This window comes from Anabas testudineus, chromosome 6 (genome assembly GCF_900324465.2).
Source record: "Anabas testudineus chromosome 6, fAnaTes1.2, whole genome shotgun sequence".
Lineage (NCBI taxonomy): Eukaryota > Metazoa > Chordata > Actinopteri > Anabantiformes > Anabantidae > Anabas > Anabas testudineus.
In genome coordinates this window covers 2,717,739-2,742,953 of record NC_046615.1, presented here as the reverse complement: position 1 = coordinate 2,742,953, position 25,215 = coordinate 2,717,739, and the positions used below count along the sequence as shown (strand labels likewise).

General features: G+C 40.5%; 2 protein-coding genes across 3 annotated transcripts in view; both read left to right on the top strand.

Annotated features, from left to right (window-relative positions):
- Positions 1 to 9,543, top strand: part of znrf1 (zinc and ring finger 1) — a 40,730-nt gene extending 31,187 nt beyond the window's left edge. Inside the window, exons 3-5 of one of the 2 annotated variants that reach the window (XM_026366388.1) lie at positions 6,537 to 6,642; positions 8,244 to 8,335; positions 8,726 to 9,543. In XM_026366388.1, the coding sequence (XP_026222173.1) occupies positions 6,537 to 6,642; positions 8,244 to 8,301 (164 nt within the window). In that variant the 3' untranslated portion in view covers positions 8,302 to 8,335; positions 8,726 to 9,543. Of the gene's footprint in view, positions 1 to 6,536; positions 6,643 to 8,243; positions 8,346 to 8,725 lie in introns of both variants that reach the window. The other variant, XM_026366390.1, reaches the window with a different exon arrangement.
- A 3,345-nt stretch (positions 9,544 to 12,888) lies between these two features.
- gins3 (GINS complex subunit 3) lies at positions 12,889 to 16,646 on the top strand. Its single transcript, XM_026364775.1, has 3 exons — positions 12,889 to 13,161; positions 13,362 to 13,595; positions 15,303 to 16,646. The coding sequence occupies exons 1-3, from the start codon at positions 12,991 to 12,993 to the stop codon at positions 15,531 to 15,533; spliced, it is 636 nt and encodes a 211-aa protein (XP_026220560.1). The 5' UTR covers positions 12,889 to 12,990; the 3' UTR covers positions 15,534 to 16,646.
- Positions 16,647 to 25,215: the final 8,569 nt, after the last annotated feature.

Below are 25,215 nucleotides of genomic sequence, written 5' to 3'. Positions count from 1 at the left end.
TCTGTTCCTGCTGTGTAATCTCTCAGTAATTTCTACGTCTTTTTTCTCACAGTCTACCTCTCTCTCTCTCTCTCTCTCTCTCTCTGTTCCCTTGGGTTTTTGAGACACACAAAACAGGACAAACCACGGCTTATCTCATTTCCCAGCATGCTTGGGCGTCTATTGGCTGTCACCTGGGCCTGCTCACAGTTGCACATCAGCACATCTGTGAGAAGGGCCTGCACACATTTACTGTTCAACAGATGCAAGAATATAATCAGTCACTTGAAGGACTGCGCTGACTTTGTGGGAGTTTAGCCTGAGGATCTAATGAACAGCTTCAGGTCGTCTGCATATGTGCAGAACCTCTCTGCTGCACATATTAGGGCCTTTGTAAAACTAGGAATTTAAGTGTGCAGACTTTATCTGTGCTGAGACTGATTATTAATTTGCTTTGTTGAAGTATCAAGCACTGCCTGCGCCATAGCTGTGTGGGATAACCTGTATTTTAGAATATACCTACAGTAGGGATGGCAGCCTGGTAGGTGCTGCAGGTTTTTTATTATGGCTCCACATGAACTTGTACATGATGTACTGAGATATATTATGTTTAGGTTTGGTATATTCACAAGGAAAATGATTAAAGACATAAACTGGCTCTAAGTATATTTTCTTCATATTTCCTAAAGCCTACTATAAGCGCTTGTTGTGCATTCTGAAGTATACTTTTAGAACAGAGTGTGACTAAACAATATGCAAATATGGATTGGAGTATCCAAGACCTGAACCAGGACCTTAATCCAACTAGGACCAAATTCTAATGGCTGTTCAATAAGTGTGGGTCATGGCGATCTTTGACAACACCTCTTCACGTCAGGATTGTATTGTAGCATATCTAGAAAAATCTAGAAAACACTGGAAAAGTTGCACACTGCAGCCAGTGCGGTACACTAAAAGCAACATATTAACTAAGGTGTAGATGCTGAGAGACTCCTCAAAATCTGATCTTTGCCTCCCTGAAGAAGCGCAAATTTACAAAGTGTGGTTTGGTTTCCTGTATAAATCTAAATGTAGCAAATCGAGTGAAAACTCTAAATGTGTCATTTGTGCTTGGCTCCTTTTCTGTACTATATGAAGCAGGTGTGGGTTACAGGTAGTACTCCGAATCCACGTGAGCTGGCCACTGGATCTTTTCTGGGCTTTGACTTTGCGTGCTGATATTTAAATTCCTCCCCAATATATCCCCTGGCACAGAGAGTGATAGGGGGCCACATGCAGATATAGTCAGGGGGGTGGCATGGAGACAAAGAAAGCAAGAGAAAGAGAGTTTGCTTCTTGCAGCAGAAAGAGTCTGGAAAGAAAGAGTTTAGTGCGGTGATTCACAGAATCAAAGTGAGGGATTCCTCGAACAAATACAGTGGCAAGAAAAATTCCTCTTGGAATTTCATGGTTTTCTGCATTCATTTGGCATAAAATGTGATTGGATCTTCATCTAAGTCAAGAGTGTTAACAAATTTAATGTGCCTGAAAAAATAAAAAAAAGTAATGTCTTTATTGAGAACAACAATAAAAACCTCATAGTGAAGGTGGAAGAAGTATGTGAACCCTTGGAATGAATTACTAGTTAACCCCCTCTTTGCAGCAATAACCTCAACTAGACGCTTCCTGTAGCTGTGAATCAGACCTGCACATTGTTCAGGAGGAATTTTAGTCCACTCTTCCTGCAGAACTGCTTTAGCTCTATCATATTCTTTAGATGTTTCGTGTGTGGTTCTCTTCAAGTCGTTCCATACCATCTGTTTTGGGTTAAGGTCTGGACTCTGACTTGGTCACTACAAAGGCTGATTTTGTTTTGTCATTCTGTTGTGCGTTTTTGGTCATTGTCCTGTTGCATCACCCAACTTCTACAGAGTTTCAGTTGATGTACAGACATTCTCACATTATTCTGAAGAATTCATTTCAGAAGTCATTTTCCCCTCAATCACTGCAAGCTGGCCAGACCCTGATGCAGCAAAGCAGGTTCAAATCATGATATTTCCTCCACTAAATTTCACAACTGATATTCAGTGACCTTTTTACACCAGATGTAGTGCAGTTTTTTCTATATAAATATCTCAATCTTAGTTTCAGTCAACAAAACATTGTCAATACTGCTGTGCAGTGTCAATGTGCTCTTTGGTAAACTTCAGGTGTGCAGCAATGTTCTTTGTGGTGTTGTGCCATAGACACTCTGCTTTTTCAGTTTTACCTACTGTAGACTTCTGAACACAGATCTTATCGGGTTGGGTCTTTACCTGATTTGTGAGTGTGTGTTGTGCTCTTGGGGCCATTTTAACTGGCTGCCCAGTTCTTGGTAGTGTAGCCACAGTCTAGCGTCTAGTCTAAAGTCTTTGAAATAACTTTGTAACCCTTTCCAATTTTATGCAAGGCAACAATTCTTCATTGTAGATCATCTAAAGGCTCCTTTTGGTGAGGCATGACTCACATAAGCATATTGTTCTTGTGTGGAGAAAACTGAAAAGGTTTAAGTGGTTTCTGTCAGTCAAAGTATCTCTAGTCCACACCTCCAAATATCCAAATTTTTGTATATCCTAACATGTCTCCAGGTATGCTAACACCTGACTCCAGTAAGCTTTTTGAGGTCATTATTCCAAGGGTTCACATACTTCTCTGCAAGCACAATGAGGTTCTTATGGTTGTTCTCAATAAAGACATGAAAGATCAGATTTGTTTGTGTTATTATCTTTAGGCACATCGTATTCTCAATACTCTTGACTTTGATGAGGATCACATCACATTTGATAAGAAATTAATGCAGAAAACCACAACATTCCAAAAGGTTCATATACTTTTTCTTGCCACTGTAATTGATGCGAATATATTGGATACCAAATGTTTGTTGGCAAGCCTGCAACGAAAAGAGACATCTGAAAGTCAAGAGGGAAATGGTGGCAGGTTAGGAGAGAGCTAATGACTGAGACACCTGCTAGTGTCTGCACAACCTGAGAGCAGAGTTACAGTCATTTTACTACTCAATTCCTCATGTCCTGATCACTGTCTCATTTTTTTTACATGCTTCATACATACATAAAATTAGTGTTGCAGATTAAAAAAACTATCTTCTGACCAATGGCCAAAACCTATCTATATATTCCTTCTTTAATTATTCACAACCTCCTGTGCATTTACTATATAAGTGAGTAATAAATTAAGATTTCTGTCTGTCCTAAAACAGTATTTTATTCATAAATCAGTACTCAAAAGCAAAGTACTCGAGCAGGCAGGTAAAAGTCAAAAAGATCTTTAGTGAAGTCAGGCATGGTTGGCATTTGGCAGGCATTCAAGGGATAAAACAAATCAGGCGATACAGAGGCAGGCAAAAATGGGTGCAGGCCAGGTCAGGATCAGGTAAGTACAAAACTGGTAAACAAGGTGGAAAGCACAGACTGGATGAGTACTAAGACAACCTGCCAATTGACTACAGCATAAGGGCTGGTATATTTACCTAGAGGGTAATGGCACAATGGACAGGTGCAGGTGTGCAGATGGGAGGGAAGGTCAGATGATGCAGGTGTCTCGAACACAGAAGTGACTGCAGAGCAAGTCACCTGGGAGTGGATAGTTGGCAGGATATATGACAGTTATGAATGAGAAGCAACAACAACAGGAGACTGGTGAAGGAAATGCAAACACTGAACCTACAGTAGGCAAAGATGGACAATGTGACAGTGTTCACGCTGTTGAGTTACATAAATGAATTTAGCATCTATGAAATCGTAAGAATGCATTATATTGTAGGAACCTTTGCAAAAAGTAGTGCTATAAATCTATAAAAAGTTCATCAGCCTTAAAAAAAATTTAGTCTTAGTTAAACCTGGTGGTCTCACAGATGAACTGATTAGATTCTGGTTGTTAGAGGTCAAAGGTCAAGGTCACTGTGTCTGTTCCAGTCTCACTATTGCTTTGTGTTGGAACGCCTGGGGGAAATTTCATTACAAATGTCACAACATTCACGGACAATACTGATGAACTGATCAGATTATATGTCTAGACAGACATGTAAACTGCAATTTGACTGGTAACAAGTGCAAGGCAGTAATTCTAGTTGTACACTGCTGTACAGCTGTGGAATAACCATCACTTTTTGGCTTTTATCTGGTTTGCTCAGGTTAACCAGTTCTGCTGTGTGCTTCATACTATTGTATGAAGCTGTTCCTCTGAGTCTTTCATATTAAGTCACAAACAGAGGATTCAGCTGAATTCAAGAGTGGCAGAGAGTACCATATGTGATTATGAGTACAGCACAGCAAAATAACTGAGGGTGTAGTTACTCCTAAGGACAGAGGGCTGTTTTCCCACTCAATCTAACAAGTAGATTTTTGTGTCTAAACCTAACCAAACCTTAATGATAGCATTATCCCCCCCTTAAAAATCTTTGAGTTTTTATAAAGTGAATGGACCAGTTTCTTCAACACTCATATGCACATTATGGCTTTTTTTAAAAAGTGTAGGACAGTATGTTACTACCTTGTGTACTGCAATGACCTAGTTTCAGCTCTGGGAAACAGGATTCCAGGTCACGTGCTGGTGCATACTATAGCTGCAGGATCATCAAAAGCTTTATAAATTAACCATAAATCTTAATCAGCTGTGAGATTCAGCGGGAGCCACGTTAGTTCGAGCAGGGGTTATACGGGATGCTCTCGTCTCATCCAGTTAAAAGCCTCGCAGCTGCATTTTGATCCAGCTGTGATTAATGTGGAGCGTTTTGGATAAGGTGGGATGGTGATGAGTTCAGGTATTAATTTTATTCCAGGTCATATAATTCTTTTTTTTTCACATTTTACAGGTGAATGAAGCAATACTGCACCTTTTCACTTGATTAGAAAAGCCCAGGTCAGACAAGGACTTTAGAATTACAGTTACTTACAAGAACTACATCGATTTTTGGCAACTCAGAGACTGTTCCCTGGTCAAATGTTGGTGCTGAGGAAAGATGACGAAGTGGAAGCGGAGGGGTAGAGCTGCTGTATTGTTACCAGGCTATGTAGATTCCTGTGATTTAATCCAGAGCGCTCTGTCGCAGAGATGCTCTGTGTTTTCGGGAGGGTGATGGGGCACAAAGGGAGAGAGGGATGTGCTACAAAGAAGAAGAGAGCAGAGGGGTCAGGAGAGAGATATAGAGAAGCGGCAAAGGAGGGGGTGGAGAGCGGGGTTATGGGAGTTTGTTGAGGAACTAAGCTGATTTGCAGTCAGAACACATGTCTTCTGTCTCTTATTCCATCTCACAATGCAAGCCCTCTCCTGTTCGGCCTCATCTGTCTGTCTCTATCTGTATTATTAATCACGCAGCCTTAAAGACGTCTCTGGACAACATTCATGCTTCATTTGGAGGAAATGAAAGAAATTGCCTACTGAGATTTTAACACACCCTAAAAGCTGTATGTTTTTTTGGTATCAAGGCAATAAGCGCTGACATTTTCACTTTAAGAAATGCTAATGCCGGTCCCTTCAGTGGCAGATTGCTGTTGCATTGTCATTCACTCTTTGTTCAGCTAAGATGTGAAGTATAGTTACTCAGTTAAGTTACCTGAGTTTTATCATTTCATGAGATGCCAGGACTTTTCCTCTACCACATTTATCTACCAGCGGTAGTAAAAAAGGATTTTGCAGATATAAATGTATTTTCTAAACAGTGTTAAATGAGCTTCAGATACTCTCATTTGGTTTAATATGAATAACTAGAAATATGTTTTCAAACTTATCCTAATCATAGTCATGTACACAGGTGCTTTCAAAGCCTCCTGTGACCCAGACTTACTGAACAGCCTGGCAGCAGTGCAGAAATATTTGTTCACTCGTTTTTGTATGAGGCTCACCATTTTAACCAATCAGAGAATTTCGATCACGTCTGATTTATTAGTAGGTTTTACAGCATTCTCATAAATCCTTGTAGTGCTGGGCACTTATACACAACAAATAAATGAAGAATAAAGGTTTAACTCATGTGAAAGTGTCTCAAAACAATCAATAAGGTACAGTATAATGTCTATAATGTTAAATTCAACTGGTTATTTACAGTGAATAAATAGACAAAGAACAGTCAGGCTGTTAAAATACACACTCAGACATTAGCTTAGCATCAATGATAACAAACTACAAATAAGCAGATAACTGGTGACAAGCTGTAACCGAACCTTCTAACCAATCAAAGTGTGCAGACCATTCGAGACTGTAATGAGCCTGCATTCATTACTCTGAGGATGTGGGTGGAAATGATTCAGTGTTCAGTTTCCATATGACGGACGTTGTTATTTCTTTACTGTAGAAGCAGATTCAAGGCTCCTAATTCATTCTGAAACTCTTCCCAACCACTACAGCAGGACTGTGTACTGCGCCAACCTGCTCTGCCCGCTGCTCTCTGCTGCGTTTGATATGCTGTCAGTGTATGAAACTGTTGTTGTTTTCTGTGCATACTGATATGCGCTCTGCTCTTATTTTGTTTGTGTGTGTGTGTGTGTGTGTGTGTGTGTGTGGGTGTGTGCTTGCCACCTTAGATGATGTGTTGGCGAGGGATGCCGGTGAGTGTGTGATCTGTCTAGAGGAACTGCAGCAAGGAGACACCATAGCCAGACTGCCGTGCCTCTGCATCTACCACAAAAGGTGACACGCACCTCCACACACACACACACACACACACACAGATTTGAATCACTGCCTGTTATGTAATTTTTGCACTTCTACTAATTAAATTCACTTAGTGGACTTCAATAAAGATGGTCCTTTAAGGTGGATACTACCATTCGCCTTTGATTTAGGGGTTATTAATATTACACCATTGGATAATAAAGATGCTGTGGTTAGCACTTCTAAACAACAATATATATATCGCTGTCACGGTAACTGTAATACGTCAAGATAATTAACATAAATGAGAGCAGGCTGGAGATGACTGACAGCAGCTAGAGTTTTAGCAGCTAGAGTTTCTCAATATATATACAGTATGTGTGTATATATATTTGCTGAATGGGTATTACACTGTATACCATTTAACTGTACTAATTCATCTCAGTCCCAGTCATTTATTTTATTGGCTTTAGTGGAAAAAATCAATATACTCAAAATAATTTTTTCTTTGGCCTTTCACTTCTATAGAAGTCTCCTAAATCTCTGCTCGTACTGCAAGAATAATGTCCCCCTGTGTGTAACCTGTCTGCTTTCTGTCCCAGTCTGACCCAGTATCAAGTAAGCACAGAGAACAGGCGAGTCATTCCTGGGTGCAATAATGTACTGTTGTATGTATGTAGATATACAAAACTGTAAACAAGCAGATATTTAGCTTTTTCACAGAACAGGGAACACATCACCTTTTGACTTCTGTCTGTACAACAGTGTCATATAGCAGCTGGGCTGTACGGGTGGTATTATTCTCCTGCCTGGTTCTCCCATCTCTGCAGAGAACACCTGAAGCGCTGTCAGACAGGCCGTTAGGTTCTTCGTCTCCTTCTTGAACAGGGCTCTTCTGGTCCAGTTACTTAGTTTGGACAGTCAAAGAGTCCCGCTGGATTCAAACATGCTCCATTTCACAATGACGGAGGCCCGTTGGAGCTGTTCAGCAGCTCAAGTGTTTTTTTTTAGCCATTCCCTGATCTATGCCTCACCACAAAATTTGCACGACATTATGTACACGGGTGCTTTTCTAAACTGTGTCTGATCAGTTCAGTTTCTCACATGCAGTCACATTTTAGACACATCTCAAGAAAGATTCAAGCAAACAGACTAATGTTTTTATATTTAATTTTCAGTGCATTTGCCGCAAATTCTAAAAATGTTGTTTAAGTTACAGCTGTTGGCTGTGATGGGCCAAAATCTTCACTTCTTCTCAATTTAAAATTAATCTCCAAGCATTATTACTTTCTCGTAACTTTGCTACTTTCACACAAATAAATGTTGTTCTTTGACCACAGAGAGTTACTATTAATGGATAAATTGTGTTAAACTCTGGTGCTGTCATCATAAAACATGTTAATTTAAATTTAAATAATGCACGTGTGAATGTGCCGTAACGCTGCTGTCAAGTCTTCAAAGATGCCCACGTTTTACTTCAGTTCTCTATAGTACTTCATCTATTTAAGACTGCTTTATAATCCAGTTGTTTTCTTTGGATCCCCTTTGGTTTTGTTTCTTAATTTCTTTATTTTGTGACTGTATTATATTAATTTAAACCTGCCTGTGTGTGTGTGTGTGTGTGTGTGTATTTGCAGCTGTATAGACTCCTGGTTTGAGATCAATCGGTCCTGCCCTGAACACCCCTCCGACTGACTGACCATAGGGCCCATAATGAATACTGTTCAAGGTGAGCTGAGGTGAATATAGTACATAAACTTTAATACCCAAGTTAAAGTGCATGTAGTTGCCCAGAAAGATACTCCACTATTTACAAACGTTTTTACATGGTCAACTGACACAGTCATTCATAGAATAACTGCTAGCATCGTTAAAAATTAGCAACAAGAGACGAATCTGGTCATTTTCCACATTTTTGCTTTTTAAAGAAACAACAAATTGTCTTTACTTACTTTAAGTATTGTCATCTAATCCACTAAAGACGTTTTTTCATTCATTATTTTGTTGTTTAATTAACTATGTACAGTGTAATTACAACACATCAAGTCTTTAATGTCAATACACTTATGCATGTGTTTCCCCACTCTGTGTGTCTCTGCATCCATGGACCATGGACCAGACTCAACCAAATCTGATGAAACAATCACAGTGATCAACACATACGTATCCTGACAGAATCCATCATCCTAACCAAGATCCACTAATTATTCCTCATGAACTGAACCAAAACAAGTGAAACCATTGTACATTTACGGGGCGCCCCCCCCCAAGCCCGCCATTTTACATCTGCTGAAGAGGCTGGTTACAAACTCCCTCCTTCCGTTCCCTCTTGAGTGTGCAGCCTAACAGAACCCCTTCAAAGGGCTTCATTGGGCCTCAACTCCCCTTGCAGGTCAGCCATGGCCGGTTGCGTCCCTGACGTGCTCAGGTCCTCGCAGGTCTCCAGCAACTGGCCTTCCACTTGTATCTGGATCCGCACCTGTCAGTCATTCGTGTCCAGCCCTCCCAAGGCCTTAACTGGGGAGAGGGGGTGGGGGGCAGAGCAGGAAGGGGACCGTATGGAAGAGGAAGCAAACAAAGAAGATGAGATTGAAGAGGAGGAGGAATCAGACAAATGGAGGATAGTCGAGGTGCCGAGGCTGTGAGAAACCCACTTGTACAATATGCGGTGGCCTCTCATCTCATAACAGGACTCAGAGCCGGTGAAGTCCTCTCATAACAAACTGGATCCTGGTGTGCTTCTTTAACATATTGCCTCAGTTCCACGTCCTTGCCAATGTAAATCATGAAAATGAAATCAAAAAGTCCCCAGAAATGCGTCTTAGATCTGGTCTGTGCACACCTGGGGGGGCAAGGAGGGGCGGAGGGTGAACACAAAAGAAAACCTAGGATGTCAGCTTGTCTTGTATGTACAGAATAGATACTTCTAGGGATGTACCGAGGGATGGGGGGGGTGGGTGAAGAGGAGCAGTCTGAGCATGCTCAGTTCAGACTGGGAGGGAGGAAGGGGCCAGCAATGTAGTCTACGCTCCTACTGTGCAACGTGTGTTTAGGATGCTCCACTGTCAGGCTTCTTCTGCTATGTGTATGTACACTATGTGTGTGTGCGTGAGAGCTCGGTGACATTGATGACAAGATAGCTTTTGCTTGCTCAAGTGTGAGTGTACGAGCGTGTGTGTGTGTGTGTGTGTGTGTGTCTGTGTATTGAAATGTTTACAGTCTAGATATCCATGTTCCCTGTGTGTGTGTGGGTGTGTGTGTGTGTGTGTGTGTGACTGGCAGTCCTCCCTTTACTTTGCTGATGTTTACAGCTACAGAGAAGCGACATGACATATTGTAAATTACAAAGGTAACCTCTCTCTCTCTCCGCTCTTTCTTTTTAGATCTGCCAGGTTTTTTTTTTCATGTGATCACGATTAGTCATGTTCTCTTGAGAGGCTCGAGTGCGAGAGCGAGCGTGCTTGTGTGCGTGCGTGCGCACGCGCCGGTGTGTATGCGTGTGTGTATCCGTGCATACGACCGTTTGCACATGTGTCTTTGAACGTGTGCTTCATGCTGCTGTCGGTTCCCCACGTTGTGTTTCTGCTAGAGTAGGTCTGGATGACTGCGACTGGAGACGTGAGCCACTCAGACCCGAAAAAGGACTCTGTAGTCCCACTGTGGATCCACTGAATGGGGCTTATTTATTCATTTGTTCATATTTAACAATATTTGTTTAATATTTCAATGATGTGGGGTGTTACTCACTCTTCAGAATGCCAAGAGGTGATGTATGAAGACTACTATGAATCAACATACAAACAAACTGCATTTACAAAGCTACTGTAAACAAATGGTGGAATAAATTGTGCTAGATGACTCTATGTTGAACTTTCATTCTGTGACCCACACATACAACTTACACAACAGCTCCCCATCAAACACCTTGAGATTATTGTCAGCCTGTATTATACTTACAGTGGCAGAAATTAATGCAAAAACCATGAAATTCCAAAAGGTTCACATACTTTTTCTTGCCACTATAAATTAACATTAACATATAGGGCATAAAGATACAGTTGGTCCAGAAATGAGCCCCCTTAAATCATCTCCCACTATTATCAATCATTAAGAAATGTTGAACACAATTTATTTTAGTATTGAACATTATGCATGTGAATATGCACTGATTAGTATCAGATGTTAAATTGGAGACATAACTTCCATCACGGATACACGACAGGCCGCTTTTCTGTCAAGACATTTAAATGGGGATTTTTCCTCCAACATTTCCTCTTTGCACTTGATAAATAATGCCGAACTAGCTACAACAAAACACACCATGATCCCATCTTTTACACCCCCAACTGCTGTTTCATTGTTGTTCATGCTTTGGGAGGAAAACCCAGTCCGAGGGAGTTAATAATAATTCTTAAGGTATAACTTTGCGCTGGACTGGAACTTGTCGCTCCTTGCTGTTATACCTGAGAGTTGTTGCTTCGTAGTCACCTCTAAAGGTGTGAATATCGAGAAGTATGAAATTTGGCACAATTTAAACCAGTCAGCTCCCTGCGGGGCCTCTGTAGTGCTCTGAAACTGACAGGAACACAGCTCAAGATGTGATAAGTTGGATGTTTCTCACACTGCATTAGTCTGTGAATTTCTATTAAAATAACTGAAACTTTACTTGAAGTTTATTACAAGGCTTTACTGTATAAGGACTATAAACATATACTTAATGTGCATACAGTATGTACCAGTGTAATGTTTCTACAGAGAATAAAAACCCTACTCCAGAGATCCTCTTGAAGGATTGCATAATTGCAGTTCAAAGTATGACTACACCAAATAAATCCCGGAAATAGACGGCTGGAGCACTCAGGTGTCTGCTTCACCACACTCCCAGGCTTGGGTCAGGTTTGAATAACAATATGCTGCCCGATCAATACTGTCAGTTGCATATATTATTAAACAACTGCTTTGTAGCTGCCATTTGGAGCAGCCATCATGTGATTATTAGTCTAATTCAGCTTTAGTGGAATTTGAAATTGTTTTCTGCAGACAATATTCAGTCCCACTAGAGTTTTCCACTTTATTTTATCATCTAATATTGAAGCATATTACAGCGCTTGTGGTTATGATGCCTCGTGAGCACAGCTTCAATAAAGTGCTGCAAGCCTTTTACTACTGAGATCAGCCTTGTTGCTTATTAGGACCATGACCAATGGAGGGCTTGAGTCACAGGTTAGTGTTAACTTCACCAGACATTAGTATCTTGATGAATAACAGAAGGCCATAAAGATCTATATATAATAATTATGACAAGTGTTGCCTTGTTGCTTATTTGTGTAGCACAATGTTACCAATGAATCATGACCCACGGTGAAATGAGGAGGACATGATGTGTGCTTCACACTGGTTTGCAAGTTGAAAAGATCCAATGAGTTTCTGAGGCTGCCAGTGCAGTTGACAGGAGGCTCACTTTACTGTACGGTACCTTACTGTACTGCCCACTCAGACTGCATGAACACACAGCTACAAGATAGCTGCTCATTTATTATATATTTGACTTTAAGTTTACTGCCTAACATGCCTGATGACATCTATGCGTGAACTGTGTGATGAATAATAATAAAGAAAATAAGAAAAATGACAGATCTTCTTTCAGTCTAGGTCTGTCAAGTGATGGTACCCTAAGAGATGAAAAAAAAAAGCAAGATTACAATAAAGACTAGCTGTCATTTTTTATTTATCAGCATATAAATGTGATCAGGATTAATGAAGGGAAGCATAAAGCAAAAGATACACATGCAGCATGCAAATGTGCTTTCCTTTCTAATGCCATTTGAAGTTGATGGAAAATGAAGGTTAACTACCCAGCCCCTGTTTAAGTACATGCCATTATTACAGCTATTTGTGTGTTGTTGTTATTATTATTATTATTATTATTATTATTATTATTATTATTATTATTATTATTATTATTATTATTATTATCAGTGCTATTATTACTCACTTGTATTCGTACACAGCAATCTTACAAATGATTACAACATTTTGTAACGGTTATATTCTGACCCCTAATGGTTAAACTCATAATTGCAAAAATGTAATTTGTCATTTATTTGAATTTTAAACTATTATAATATCTCATTTCAAAACAGTAAACAGTAACAAAATAGTAATAATCAATTATGCAAAAACATTTTCGGCTCAGATCGAGTCTTATTGACTCGATTGCTCTGGTCTTGACTGAGAACTCAAAGCAGCGCTGTGATTGGTCCGCACGTCGTGGCGCCAAATTAGTGAAGAGGAAGAAACTGTAAACACAACAGAAGAAGCGTCTGCTTAGTATTTCAGTAAATACTTTAGTATATTGTTAGTGTTTGTTTTAAACAGGAACAAATGGATACACAGTCGTACTATCCAGTTCAACCAGGAGTGGGGATGGAGGAGAATTTCCTGTCTCTCGACGATATTTTGCTTTCATATGAGAGACTTCCCGTCCGGACAGAGTGCGCTTTCCCCCGGCTTGGGTTCCTGGAGAAGTCGAGTGACACGCAGGACATCCCCGAGGTGTGTTGGAAAGCTAGGGGAAAATAAACGCACTTAAAATGTTGTGAGTCCCTTTAGCTCAGTCTAATAGATGTAACTAAGCCACGTTCGTGAATTTTCGTTGCGTGGAGAGTTGTGCTTTGTTCTATTCAAATGTAGACCTGCACGAACACACAGAGCAGGAGCTGGTGTCACTCAGACGTGTGTTTCCTTTATGTCAGGGTACAAAGATGGAGCTGCCTCTGTGGCTCTCCAAGGGTCTGTATGACAGGAAGAGGAGGGTGCTGTCTGTGGAGCTGCCTAAGATGTACAGAGAGGGCTGGAGGACCGTGTTCAACGCAGACCCCAAGGTGGTGGACCTGCACAAGATGGGGCCCTACTACTACGGCCTGGGATCCCAGATGCTTCACTTCGACAGCCCAGAGAACCCTGAAATTGCACAGACGGTGCTGCAGGTGAAAGGCGCACACAAGCTGCAAGATGGGGGCTGACTCCAAGTATTAAATAACAAACCAAAGCTTTAATGCTTTATTACAGCCTGCAGGTCTGCAGTGCACAACTATAAATCAGACAGGAGCCCTTGTTACACACATTATGTCATCTCTGATGATTTATTTCCTTCATCAAGGACTCGGCAAGTGTTTGCAAACCTGTTAATGGCTTTATGAAAAACAACATGTAGCTGTGACCTTGGGTAGGTGAGACAATCCTGCAGGACAAGGAATAGGCATTTACCTCTGATGGTGACAGATAGTAAGAGATTAGATTTCTTAAGGCAATACATTATAAAATGAACATTAGAGTAAAATGTCGTTATCAACTGAGCTGGTCTCCACCTAAAGCTATGTCTGTAGAAAGTTTGTGTTTAGGCAGATCTCAGCCTTCCTGACTAAACAACTTTAGGTGACACTGTGTGTGAAAAGTTTTCATTTAGGTGCTTCAAAGCTGGTCCCTGAAGTTCCCCAAATGTGCCGGTACATTGTCATGCTGGAAAACCATGTACTTTATAGTGAGTGGCAAGTCTGAAAATGTGTGTGAACAGACCCTCTCAATAACAACTGGCTTTGATGTGGAGCCTCCGCCTCCCCGTCAGTTTTAACTATTTAATATAACTTTATATTACTCAAAAAGGTTTTGCTGGTGTGACCACTGAGCTATGACCATACCTAATGACAATAGGCAACATCAGTCAGTGGAACCACCTCTTTGGCTTTTGGCTTCAAATGTGGTAGAAATGTTCATAGTTTATTGACATTAGAAGAACAAATTTCTCAGAGGATGAATCTCAGTATCTCTGGTGATGCTCTGACTTTGTCACTGTAAATAAGAATTGTATTAAATGGGACATGAACTGTCAGAAGCACCAATATAAGCTGGGAAAGAAATGACGATTGCCAAGATGAAAATCATGAAATCAGATAATCAAACAGCCTCACATACTTAACACTATATAATTCAATTCACAATCAAAGAAGTCACACTACATTTGAGATCTTGACACAAGATCATCTGTTACAAAATATTTCTGCAGTGCTGTGTTATGTAAGACTTTACAGCTAGAGGGTGCAGTCAGATCAGGAAGCATGTCAGATGGCTGCAGCTGTTACCAGGCAGACTGTCTCAACACAGAGACACATACAGAGGGTATGTGCACACAGTAAGACCTTTACAAAACCCATGGTTTTCACGCACACTAAGTGGTAACGTTGGTCTTCATCGTTCTCTACTGGTGTATTTGTCTTAATTTGAATGTCTGATAATTAAAAAACATGGCATCCTATGAAGCTGTTGTGCTTCAGTCATGTGTAGTACAGACACTGTGCTAAGACTAGAGCAAAAAATATCAAGGTGAAAATTAGGAATTCCATCTGATGCCATATGTATACTCTACAACCAGGCTTAAGAGCCCAGTAACACAGCAGAGGCCACCTCTGGACACTCTCTGATGTATTTCCAGCGTTTTTAGTGTCAGTTTTTTGAAGATGTTTTTGCCTAAAGGCAAACAACATGAATTGCTACTCATCTCAAGTCTGACAGAAAATATTATATCAAAGCCGATAGCTGGTTTGCAATTAGGCCACTGATTTAAAAACACTGTCAGCACACCTTGATGTAAATTCTTCCACTGTGTACGGCTCTCACTCTCTTTATGTTGTGTCCAGACGTTCATCGGTCGCTTCAGGCGGACCATGGACTCTTCCCAGAATGCTTACAACGAGGACACATCTGCACTGGTGGAGCGTCTGGACTGTCTGGAGAAGGCTCTGTTCAGGTCCGGGCAAATTGGACTCCACGGTTTCCAGAGCTGGGAGAAGGGTCAGGCCTCACAACTCACCGCCTCCACTCTGGTTCTCAACTACCGCAAAAGGAAGATCACCGATGTCCAGCCCTGACCTGGAGCTGCCGTTTAAAGACTGAGAACACTGGCTGCACTTTGGTCAGCACATCAGGCCACAGCAGCAACCGACACGGACCTAACAGAACCAAGCTGTGTGTGGTGGGATGATGATGCATAGTGGAGCGACATTGACGAGGCAGAAACCCATAAATGCATACGTTGATTTATGACGAGCTACAGCTCAATTATTGTTTGTTTTTATCAGAAAGCAAGTAAAAAATCTCAACCATTTCTGGTTTCAACTTGTCAGTTACAGCTTTTTCTGTGTTGTATCATTACAGATGTGGATACAGTGGGGGGTGATCTGGAGAAAGCTTTCTGTTTTCATATTATTTTTCATGTCAAAACTGCCATAAAGTCATTTTTAGAGTCTAGCTGCAGTCTACTTTCTCTGTGGTCTCACACTTGACACTTTGCTGCACAGTCTTTGTTCGTTTAAAACAAAAGTGTGAACGAGAAAGCATCTCTTAATTGTTGTGGTACTTCTATGCAAAGTGTAGCCACATCATGCAGATTGAGGTCAGCTCTAAATACCAACTGTTGGGCACAGTGAGCAGAATATGCAGGGACCACCCACAATGTGCCAAGAGCTGGTTAAAAAAAGTGTTTGGCAGAATTCCCAGTGACTGAGATACTTGAGACATTAACATGCAGAGTGTATTTACAGTGTTCAGTCTTTCCCACAGTTTAAACTCTCCACTAGAACCCACATTTATCGTTTCCATGATCTTACTGTATGCAGCCAGCCTGGTGATTCAGTGTGTGTGTGTGGAGGGGGGGCCGAGAGCACATCAACCAACTAAAGACCTGTGGAACATTACTGAAGGGAACCATAACACATGACTGTTACACTCCGGTAAATATCGATAGTTATCACCAACTCGCATAACAACAGTTTCGTATCGTGTGGATCCATGTCTGTGGATGTCAGATGGAATACAAACTGCAGTGTCGAAAGCCTCTCACAACTTTGGAAATGTTTGTGTTTTTAAAAAAATGAATTAATGATTTAAGTTTTATCAGGAAAACTGTGTCTCCCATGAAGCAAAACTACAAGTTTGGCTGAATAAGTTCTTGTGTGTTTTCGCCTACTTTCATAAAAGTTTCCAGTGTTTTCTTCTAGAGTCATTCTTTCAATATTCTAGCTGGAATCTCTGCTACAGTCCAGACGTGTCGGTCCTGTTGAGTGCCAATTGTGGAATACTTCTGAGGACTCCCTGCAATGTTAAAAAATAAAATAAATAATCATTCCACCACTGTAATGGAGTGGGTAAAACAATGGACACCTGTGATTCTCTGCGTCCTCTTAGGTTCTTACAGAGCTTTCACAACAGAGGAGGGAGGGTTGTTAGGACTGAACTGGACTGAAAATGGATGAAGTGGTGACCTCCTCTCTGTATTGATGGCTGCTCTAGTTTGACGTAGGTGGATTCGTTACAGCCAGATCTACATTAACAGATTCTGAAATAAGATGAAGTCACGTGACTGTAACGTAAAGCACCACAGACGGTATCTTAGGCACCAGGTTTCTCCATAAAAGACATAGAAATACCTTCTGCAGAGTGCCATTTCAGTTCAACTCCATAAACATGTTTTGTTTTCCACTCATGCTGTGTCTAAATTGTATATCTAGCACTTTATCTGTTAATGTACCCCGTGATGTTTGATTCTCAACGCTGCTACAAAAGAGCTTTACTGACAACAACTGATTATTATGTTAATGCTGATTATGATAATTGTCAGACCCCTGTGAAAACTGACTCACTTCTTATTGCTATTCAACATAATGACTCACTTGTGTTGCTACCTTTTGTGAATTCAGCAGTCACTGTCTGATTCACTGCTGCAGCACTAACACTGAAACATGTGGCAGAGTGAAGACTTTCAATAGGCAGGATGTCACAATAACAAAGAGGAAGAGTTGTCAACAGCACTTAGCAGTCTGTTAAACAGCACAAACTAAGTTCTGCAACAGGTATTTTGTCCACATCCACTGTGAGTATCAGTGCTCATAGAAAAAGAACAAATCAGTGTGTCTACTGGATGGAACCTGGTATAGTATTATTACGTAGCCTACTTGACTTTAAGCACTGTGGTGGAGACTGACTAGTACACATTGTACAAACTTGACTGAGATGATGCTGTTACCTGCTGAGCCATGTGTGTCAGCTGCACACTCAGTTCAGTACATCAGAACACCAGGGGGGTCTCTGTTAGCCGGTGGCTGTTGGTGCCTGCATGATTCCTGCTGCCTGACTGTGGACAAACTTGTTTCTGCTGCAGTTTGCTCAGTTACTGTCAATAACTGTTTTGCATCTTTATTTAAAAACTTATTTTCTCTAGATAGTTTCTTATAACAGCAGCAGAACACACATATGAGTTGGTAACTAATTATTTATGGAATGAGAATAATATAATATAATTTTATCATTACCTTGCTAGGTTTCCTGCCACTCCTCCTCCTCCTGTTGCACAACTAAGCATCCCCTAGTTGTGCTAATTGACATATCTGTACTTTTAATAAACATTTTTGCTACTTCTACTAAACATAAAGCGTTGGTTCAGTTATATTTCATCAGGTTAATTTAGTTCATGAAACATTTCAGGTAATTTTCCATAATCAAAGAAAGAAAACTGAAAAATAGTTAATGGAGAGAGTGAAGCACCAGATTGAAAAGCAGTGTTTTCTCTTCCATGTCTGCTTGAACGATCCCTGAGTCGGTGTTGTCATACATGGATTGATGTGTGTTAGTGCAACAAAGCATGTGAGAGTGGGTGAGTCATACTGTATGTGTTTGCTAAATGTGGGTCAGATGATGGATCGCGACTCGGCAGAGGTCACTGGTGGAGAAAATATTGATTTGGCTCTGGGCTGTAATCCCTGATATGACATTGTCCTGGCAACTGCACAAAAATCTGCTATGAAGAATTAGTTATCATACGAAGTGCTTTCTCCTTCCACTTCATGTGATTTCATTAGTAACACGCTGTTTGAGTTTTGTGTTTTCACACATTTTATATTGTTTTCCTTTTTTGCCCAAATTAGTCTACACAGAGAAACCTCAAGTCACCTCTCCGAGCTAAATGACTTCTTTATGGAGGTCCAAAGAGGCTTTTATGGGTGATATGTAGCACATTTGCAGCACCAAAACTACATTTCCACCTGCCATCTGGTCAGTTGCTTTTTCCCTCTGAATGCAAATCATCATCAGGACCACCAAATGGCACCATGTCTCAGATGTGAGACAGAATTTATCCTCTAAAGAACCTGGGATCACAAACTAAGAGACAACTGTCAGGGCTAATGGACTGTGGATGAATGAGCGTGACCCTGGAAGACAATCAGCTCCTTCGACTGAACGATGAACTTATTGCTTGACTTTGTCTTAGCTTAGCAACTTAGCTAAAGATAATAATAGTATTATTATAAAGAGGATTTTTACTGAGAGGGGTCCAAGGATGGACAGCTACTTTTCCTGCCCCATTATCAAACAGAGAGCCCCTGCAGCGTCCCCTCTCTCTGACCCTCCAGAAAATGAGATTGATAGTGGTAGCAGCAGCTTTTGAATACAGTGGTCTGAAATATGGTGATAAGCTTCTTTCTCTTTTTCTTGTTACCAAGTGAATGACTTCAACACCACTGTACGTTTTGGTGCTCATGAAGTTACTGATGCTGGCACTTGTTGCACATTCCTGTGGCAAGATGATTATGAAGAAATGAAGAACTCTGTGTAATAAATAAATCTTAAATCAATTATTAGAAATCCTCTTGTAATCAAAGTCGCTTGAATACAGGATTAGAAAGTGTTAGAGGCTTTGCACAGAAAGCAGGTTTTATGCAGGTTGATTGCACTATTTAGCTTTCTGGGGTCACTTTGACCAGTACTCTAAAAGGAATGAAGCTTTCATGGACATATTGGGATATTGGCTCAGTTTGATGCACTGTGCTAAGAAGTCACACCTCTAAAGGGAGGTTGCAGTAAATTGCATTTGTGCGCACTGAGTAGGCTTTTTATATGGCAAAGTCTCTGTGTGCTCTGGAGGCGTGTGCAATAGAAAAATGGGATGCAGATGTTTCAATGGTTGCCAAGAGAAGCAGACATACATTTATCTCAAGTACTGTTGTTTGGTACCATGTGATGTTCCAGATAAACAGTGAGCAAGCTTCTTCAGAACCCAGGAGAATTATGATGGGACAGAACGTCATAAGTCAACCCCAGAGTTTAGGAGGGTGTTTTTTCTACCTCTTACAGACACAGCTCATCATCAGAGAACTGGTGGAGTGGAGAACTGGATGGATGCTGCCAGAGCCTGGACCAAAAAATGATGACACGCATGTCCCATTAGCACGTGAGATGCTTAGTGACATGTTATGATGTGGCCTCTTTGAACGTACCCGCAAGTGTCTTATGCTGACAGAAGCATTTTGTCTCTTAATCCTATTAAAGGTCATCACTTACTGTCCAAGGACAGTCTTTCCTTACTTGCAGTAGTTTTCAATTAGCAGCGTGAAGTCAGAAAATCACTGCATATGCAGAATGTGATAATAAAAGAGGCTCAGGGTCAAGAAGGTCACGTTCTGCTGAATGCTACTGTGTTGCCAAACTGACCTGTCAGTAATGTTGGTTATCATGAAAGATTCAACAGAAACATAACAAAGGAGAAGAAGAAGAATGAGTAGTATGAGTAGGAGGAGAATGCATTTATCCGTCAGAAAAACATATTGTACACTTAATATTTCACATACTAATTATATATAAAGTCTGACATCAGTGTAACAATTTCAAGTAACATGATTGTGAATTTGTTCTGCCAACACTTTCTCAGCATAGTAGTTGAAACCTATTTTTAGGAGCATAGGGACCCGCCCATGGGCAAAGGAGGTGTGATTGTTGCCACCTGGCAGTAGTACAGCCTGATGGATGCAACACTCCGGAGGCAGCACACAATTATAACACAAAGAAACAAATTTATAACACTGGTCTGTTTCTGTATTTATGATGGGGTCTAAATAATCTGAAGAAAACAGGTAATTCTTAAATGAAGTGAAGCTCAGTCATAGTGTTGATGAGAACAGCTCTCTTGAGGTCATTCTACGGTATCTGATAGTTGGCTGCTGGTCTACTCCAAAAGGCAGATATGGACATTATTCTGTAGGAGACCTTGATAAACCTGACAATTCAAAACTCAATCTGCTCCTAGAAAAATGATGGATAGGAGACATCAATTCAGAATTTAAGCTTTTATTTGATGCTATTTACATCTTAGTGATTAGCTCTGTCACCACCTGGGTACCGGTACCTGTCTGTGTGTGTACTCTGGATGACTTCAGGACAAAGTCAATCCAATTCAACATGCAGTTGACCTAAATTGAATGTGTCTTTCATGTCTAGGCCACTCAGACGTCTGTCAGTCTTTCTTTTCTATTTATTTTTTGCCAGGCCTTGCTGATTTTCTATATTCTTGACTATAGAGCAGAGTAAAAAGTCACCAGACTAATCCTTTCAAACTGACCATTATTTTATTTATTTTTTTTTATTTAAAGTGAAATAAGTTAGTCTTGTGTCATATGTTATGTTTGGATAACTGTTATTCTCTGCTATTACAGTCAAGCACTTTGTACTTTGTTCCACAAAAATACAGTTAATGTTGTTGTTACATTATGAGAATACAATGCAGTCGGCTGGATAGGATTTATAACAAGACATCTAGACAGTGGGAATCCTGTGTGTAGTTGGATCGAACCACTGCACTCTCTGCAGTCAGATCTATCACAGACTTCCTTTACATTCGTCTGTGGGTCTTATCTGACACAAAGGGCAGACTGAGGCAAGTGTCCAGGAAGCTGAAAATACTAGGGACTAACACTGCCTCTGGCTTCAGTCTAATTTAAAGCCACCGATGTTTGGTGCTTGTTGGGAAACCATTTTCATACACGAGAAAATGCTGGGAAGAGTCCAAGTCTTATTCTGTCTCCCTCTTTCACTGTGGGTGTCTCATTTTCTACATATAAGTATCTACATTTAATCTTTGGACTCATTCCGATTGTGATTCATATTTCAGCCCTGTATGTTTGAATCAGCCGTACTAATATTTTCATCTCATTCTCCTACTGTGGAGACATTATGAAGACATTGTTTCTATTCTGAGCAGGGCCACAAGTACACACGACAGTGCAATTAACATTTTCATAATCTCCACTCAAGCACATCCTGCACCAGTTCCTCTTGTTCTGGAGCACATGCACTGAACAAAAAGAAAATGTGGTTTTACAGGGTTACACACAGCTAATAAATGAACGTTAACTGCGCTTTTGTTGAGGTTGTCATCCTCTGTAGCTCAGATGAACACGCTGTATTCACGCAGGGCTGTTCATTTATGACTCTCACTGTGAAGAGCTTCCCACCCAAACTGTTAGTTCAGCGAACTCTGTGTTTTCATGGAATCTGTAGAACACTGGAAATTGGTTTGTCTATTAGCTAGATGAGTTTTTGCCAACATGAAGTGACAGGGTACTGGACTGACCACAAAACATCAACCTAAATAGAATGTAGTCCCTGGGGAAGACTGGACTGTGCAGTCTAGTTCAAGATCACATAATACCCTGGGACCATTTTTTCTTCATGAAACAAGAATGGAAGTGTGGTTTCAAAATAGCATTGTCTCCTATTGTGTTCGTCTCTCCTCTTTCTAATAAACTCCTTTATTTTTAAATCCGCTTTTATCTTCTTTATCTTTAAAAATGCTCCCACCTTTTTGCTATTGTGATCATCCCCCAGAAGATGTGGGATAGGTTTAGGGTGAGGAAAGGGGGAGGGCTTAGCAATGACAACAGAGACCGCATGAGAAGGACTGAATGTCAAGAAAAGGAAAAGACTAAAGAGAAGGAAGAAAGAAAATGGCCAGTGCTGCACTAGCCAGCCATATCTCAGTGATGAAGTGTGAGGATTAGCCATATCTGAAGCAGCGCTCCTGCTATGCTCTCCAAATGAGTATTATCTCCCCCTCAACCACCCCTGCGTTGGCACAAGAGAGACAGCTTGTACAGTGTCATGTTGTCAGGAATGGGAGGAGGAGCCCGTCCAGTGCGCTGAAGGCCTCGTTTTATTATCTGTAGCAGGTGGCAGGCAGCTATTTGATAGCTGATGATGTATGTGTCTGACTATGCAATAGTGATGCAAATGTCTTTGGACAGAGTTGTATGATTGTTTAGGAATACTTTGGAAGAGAAGTGACTCACAGCTTTGCAGCTTATTAATGGTTTATCAAATATTTGACAGATGACTGATACTTGTCCTCCATTGGTGATACAGGGAATATTTATTTTTGTCTCCCAAATCTGGTTTGAGCACTATATCTGGAGGTGCAGCTGACAGTGGCTAATATGTCCATTGTGAAGTTATTAATTCCTTTATAACCCATTTCAAATGTTCTTGTTTCTCCACATAACCTATAATAACTTGTTAATCCTCTTATTCTGGGCTATGTAACTGAGATATATCAGGTAATGTGAGGGAAGCTGTGACTTATGTGACTTACAATATTTTTATGAAACCTAACCATGTTTATTGTACTTAACCTATATGTTTTTGTGCCTAGTGCAATGTTTTCAAATGTTTAGTAGCCACCATTTCGGTGCCTGGTGCCAAAATGGGTGCAATTTTTATAACCTCCTGCTGTCATGGGGGCGCTCTATGAAGGAACACTTCTTTGGCTGGAGAGTAGGGACAGAGTATCTGCCCAATTCAACCACACTCTAAGTTGAACCAGCACGTTTTCAGCAACAAACTTGTTTATGTTCCCCTGAGAATTTAAAGCCTACCTCTATTACGATTGTCACACTTGAATTAAACCTGGTCATCATCCATAGTCTGTGTCTACAAACAGTCAGTGTTGCCTGCATGAAGAGCAAACATAACCAGAAGATGCTTTGTTGTTTGGAGGAAGCAAATTTTTTATGACATAAAAAATAACATTTAGCCATGATTATTACTGTAGAGTTTTACTGATGCAATTGAAGGAAGTGCATCATTCTGACCAGAGCTCTTGTGGGAACGGTTTATTCACATTTAAACAGTTGCAAGGACACCCTGGGGTGCTCAGGGTGAGCTGGAGTGGCACACAGAGGGTTTAACAAAGGTTAAGTAATTCAACATTACACAAAGTAATGACATTCAATTCATTAGAATTCAATACATTGAATCTGTTTCTGAATTATACAGTTGGTACCTTGTGGGTTTAAGGTGACATTTCAAAGCAATCAAAGCTTTGACGTAGAGTGGATTTTTTTATGAACACAGGTGGACAATAACTCCACAATCAGAAATACTTAAATAAATTCCACCTTGCTGATAGAGGTGGTGAGGAACGATCCTTATGTAACAACATATGAGGTAACAGGTTACGTCCTAAAGTGGTGCAAGGCTGTCAATACAGCGACAAATGAAGTAGAGGATATTGAACAGCTCACACAGGGCCACAGTGTACTAATCCATCCAATAATCCATGAATTGTTGGCATTCGGCTCCTTATAACTCCCATGAGTGTTTGTGGACCTTGAATTCACTGGTTGCTTCTCCTAAATATCTCTTTGTTTTCTTTACTTGTTTCATATCCTCCTCTCTAACTATGTGGATACACAGAAAGCATTTCCTAGCTGCATTTTTCCACTGTCCACCTTACACGCATCTGACAGAACAGATACAGTTCTAGTTTAGTCAATCCAGCTGTCTACACCAGCTGTGTAACAGCTTGCACGCCATCCCCTGAAGCATATTTTTAGGCTTAGGGTTTATTTTCCTGTGTTTTGTACATACAGACATTGCACTGGTGCTGCTGATGCTGCTGCTGAGAGTTGTACAAATTTTATTGTGGCTCAACAGGGAGAACTGTGAAGTCAGATGAATTGCCTCAAGTGACGCCGCTTAGTCGGCCAGGAATACACTGCACCATTAGGCAAGATAAACAACTATTAGGCGCCCATGTAGCCATAGTTAAACTTTGATATTTAACCGAAGAAAGTCACATCATATATCTATTGTAATATAGATTCATATGCGTTCAGAAGTTAAAATATGCTTTTTTAAGAAAAAATCATGGTCTCAGTGTGTCTCAGAGTTTTTCAGAACTATTTAAAAATGTAGGCTAGCAATATTACAAAGTGCACAACTGATTCATCAAAATTATACAGAAGCAGTTTGTTTGTATTTCTCTTTGGCAAGTTTAAATTTTATTTATTTTGCTGGAATGAGTCAGGATCCATGCAGTAACAAAGTTTGGTCACTATGACAAAATTGCTGCACAGTCCTTGCACTGGTCTTGGATCTGGTCTTGGTCTTGACTATATGATATTCAGCTCTCCCTGTATATGGAAAACTGTATCTTATGCTGAGGAGTTTGTGTTTTGTGTGTGTTTTGTGTGTCTTCAGGTTATTTCCTATTTCTGACAACTAACTTGGTAGAGGTTACTGGGCATTGTTTACAGTACAAATATACAGTACATGCTGCATCAATACACTTTATACTATCACATTTTGCTGGTGTGAGTTACATGAAATACTTGTTTGTATAGAGTCCACTAGTGTTATGGGGGTGCAATACAGAATCGGTCAAGTACGCTTTTAATGAATAAACTGTATCAGTCCTCCAGCATGATAGGTACATCATTTAATGGCTCC

Excerpts from the sequence above, each read along its gene's own strand:
- gins3 (XM_026364775.1), top strand. The coding sequence starts at position 12,991 with ATGGATACACAGTCGTACTATCCAGTTCAACCAGGAGTGGGGATGGAG. Across the intron at positions 13,162-13,361 it reads ACACGCAGGACATCCCCGAG|GGTACAAAGATGGAGCTGCC; the intron begins GTGTGTTGGAAA and ends CCTTTATGTCAG. Across the intron at positions 13,596-15,302 it reads TTGCACAGACGGTGCTGCAG|ACGTTCATCGGTCGCTTCAG; the intron begins GTGAAAGGCGCA and ends TGTTGTGTCCAG.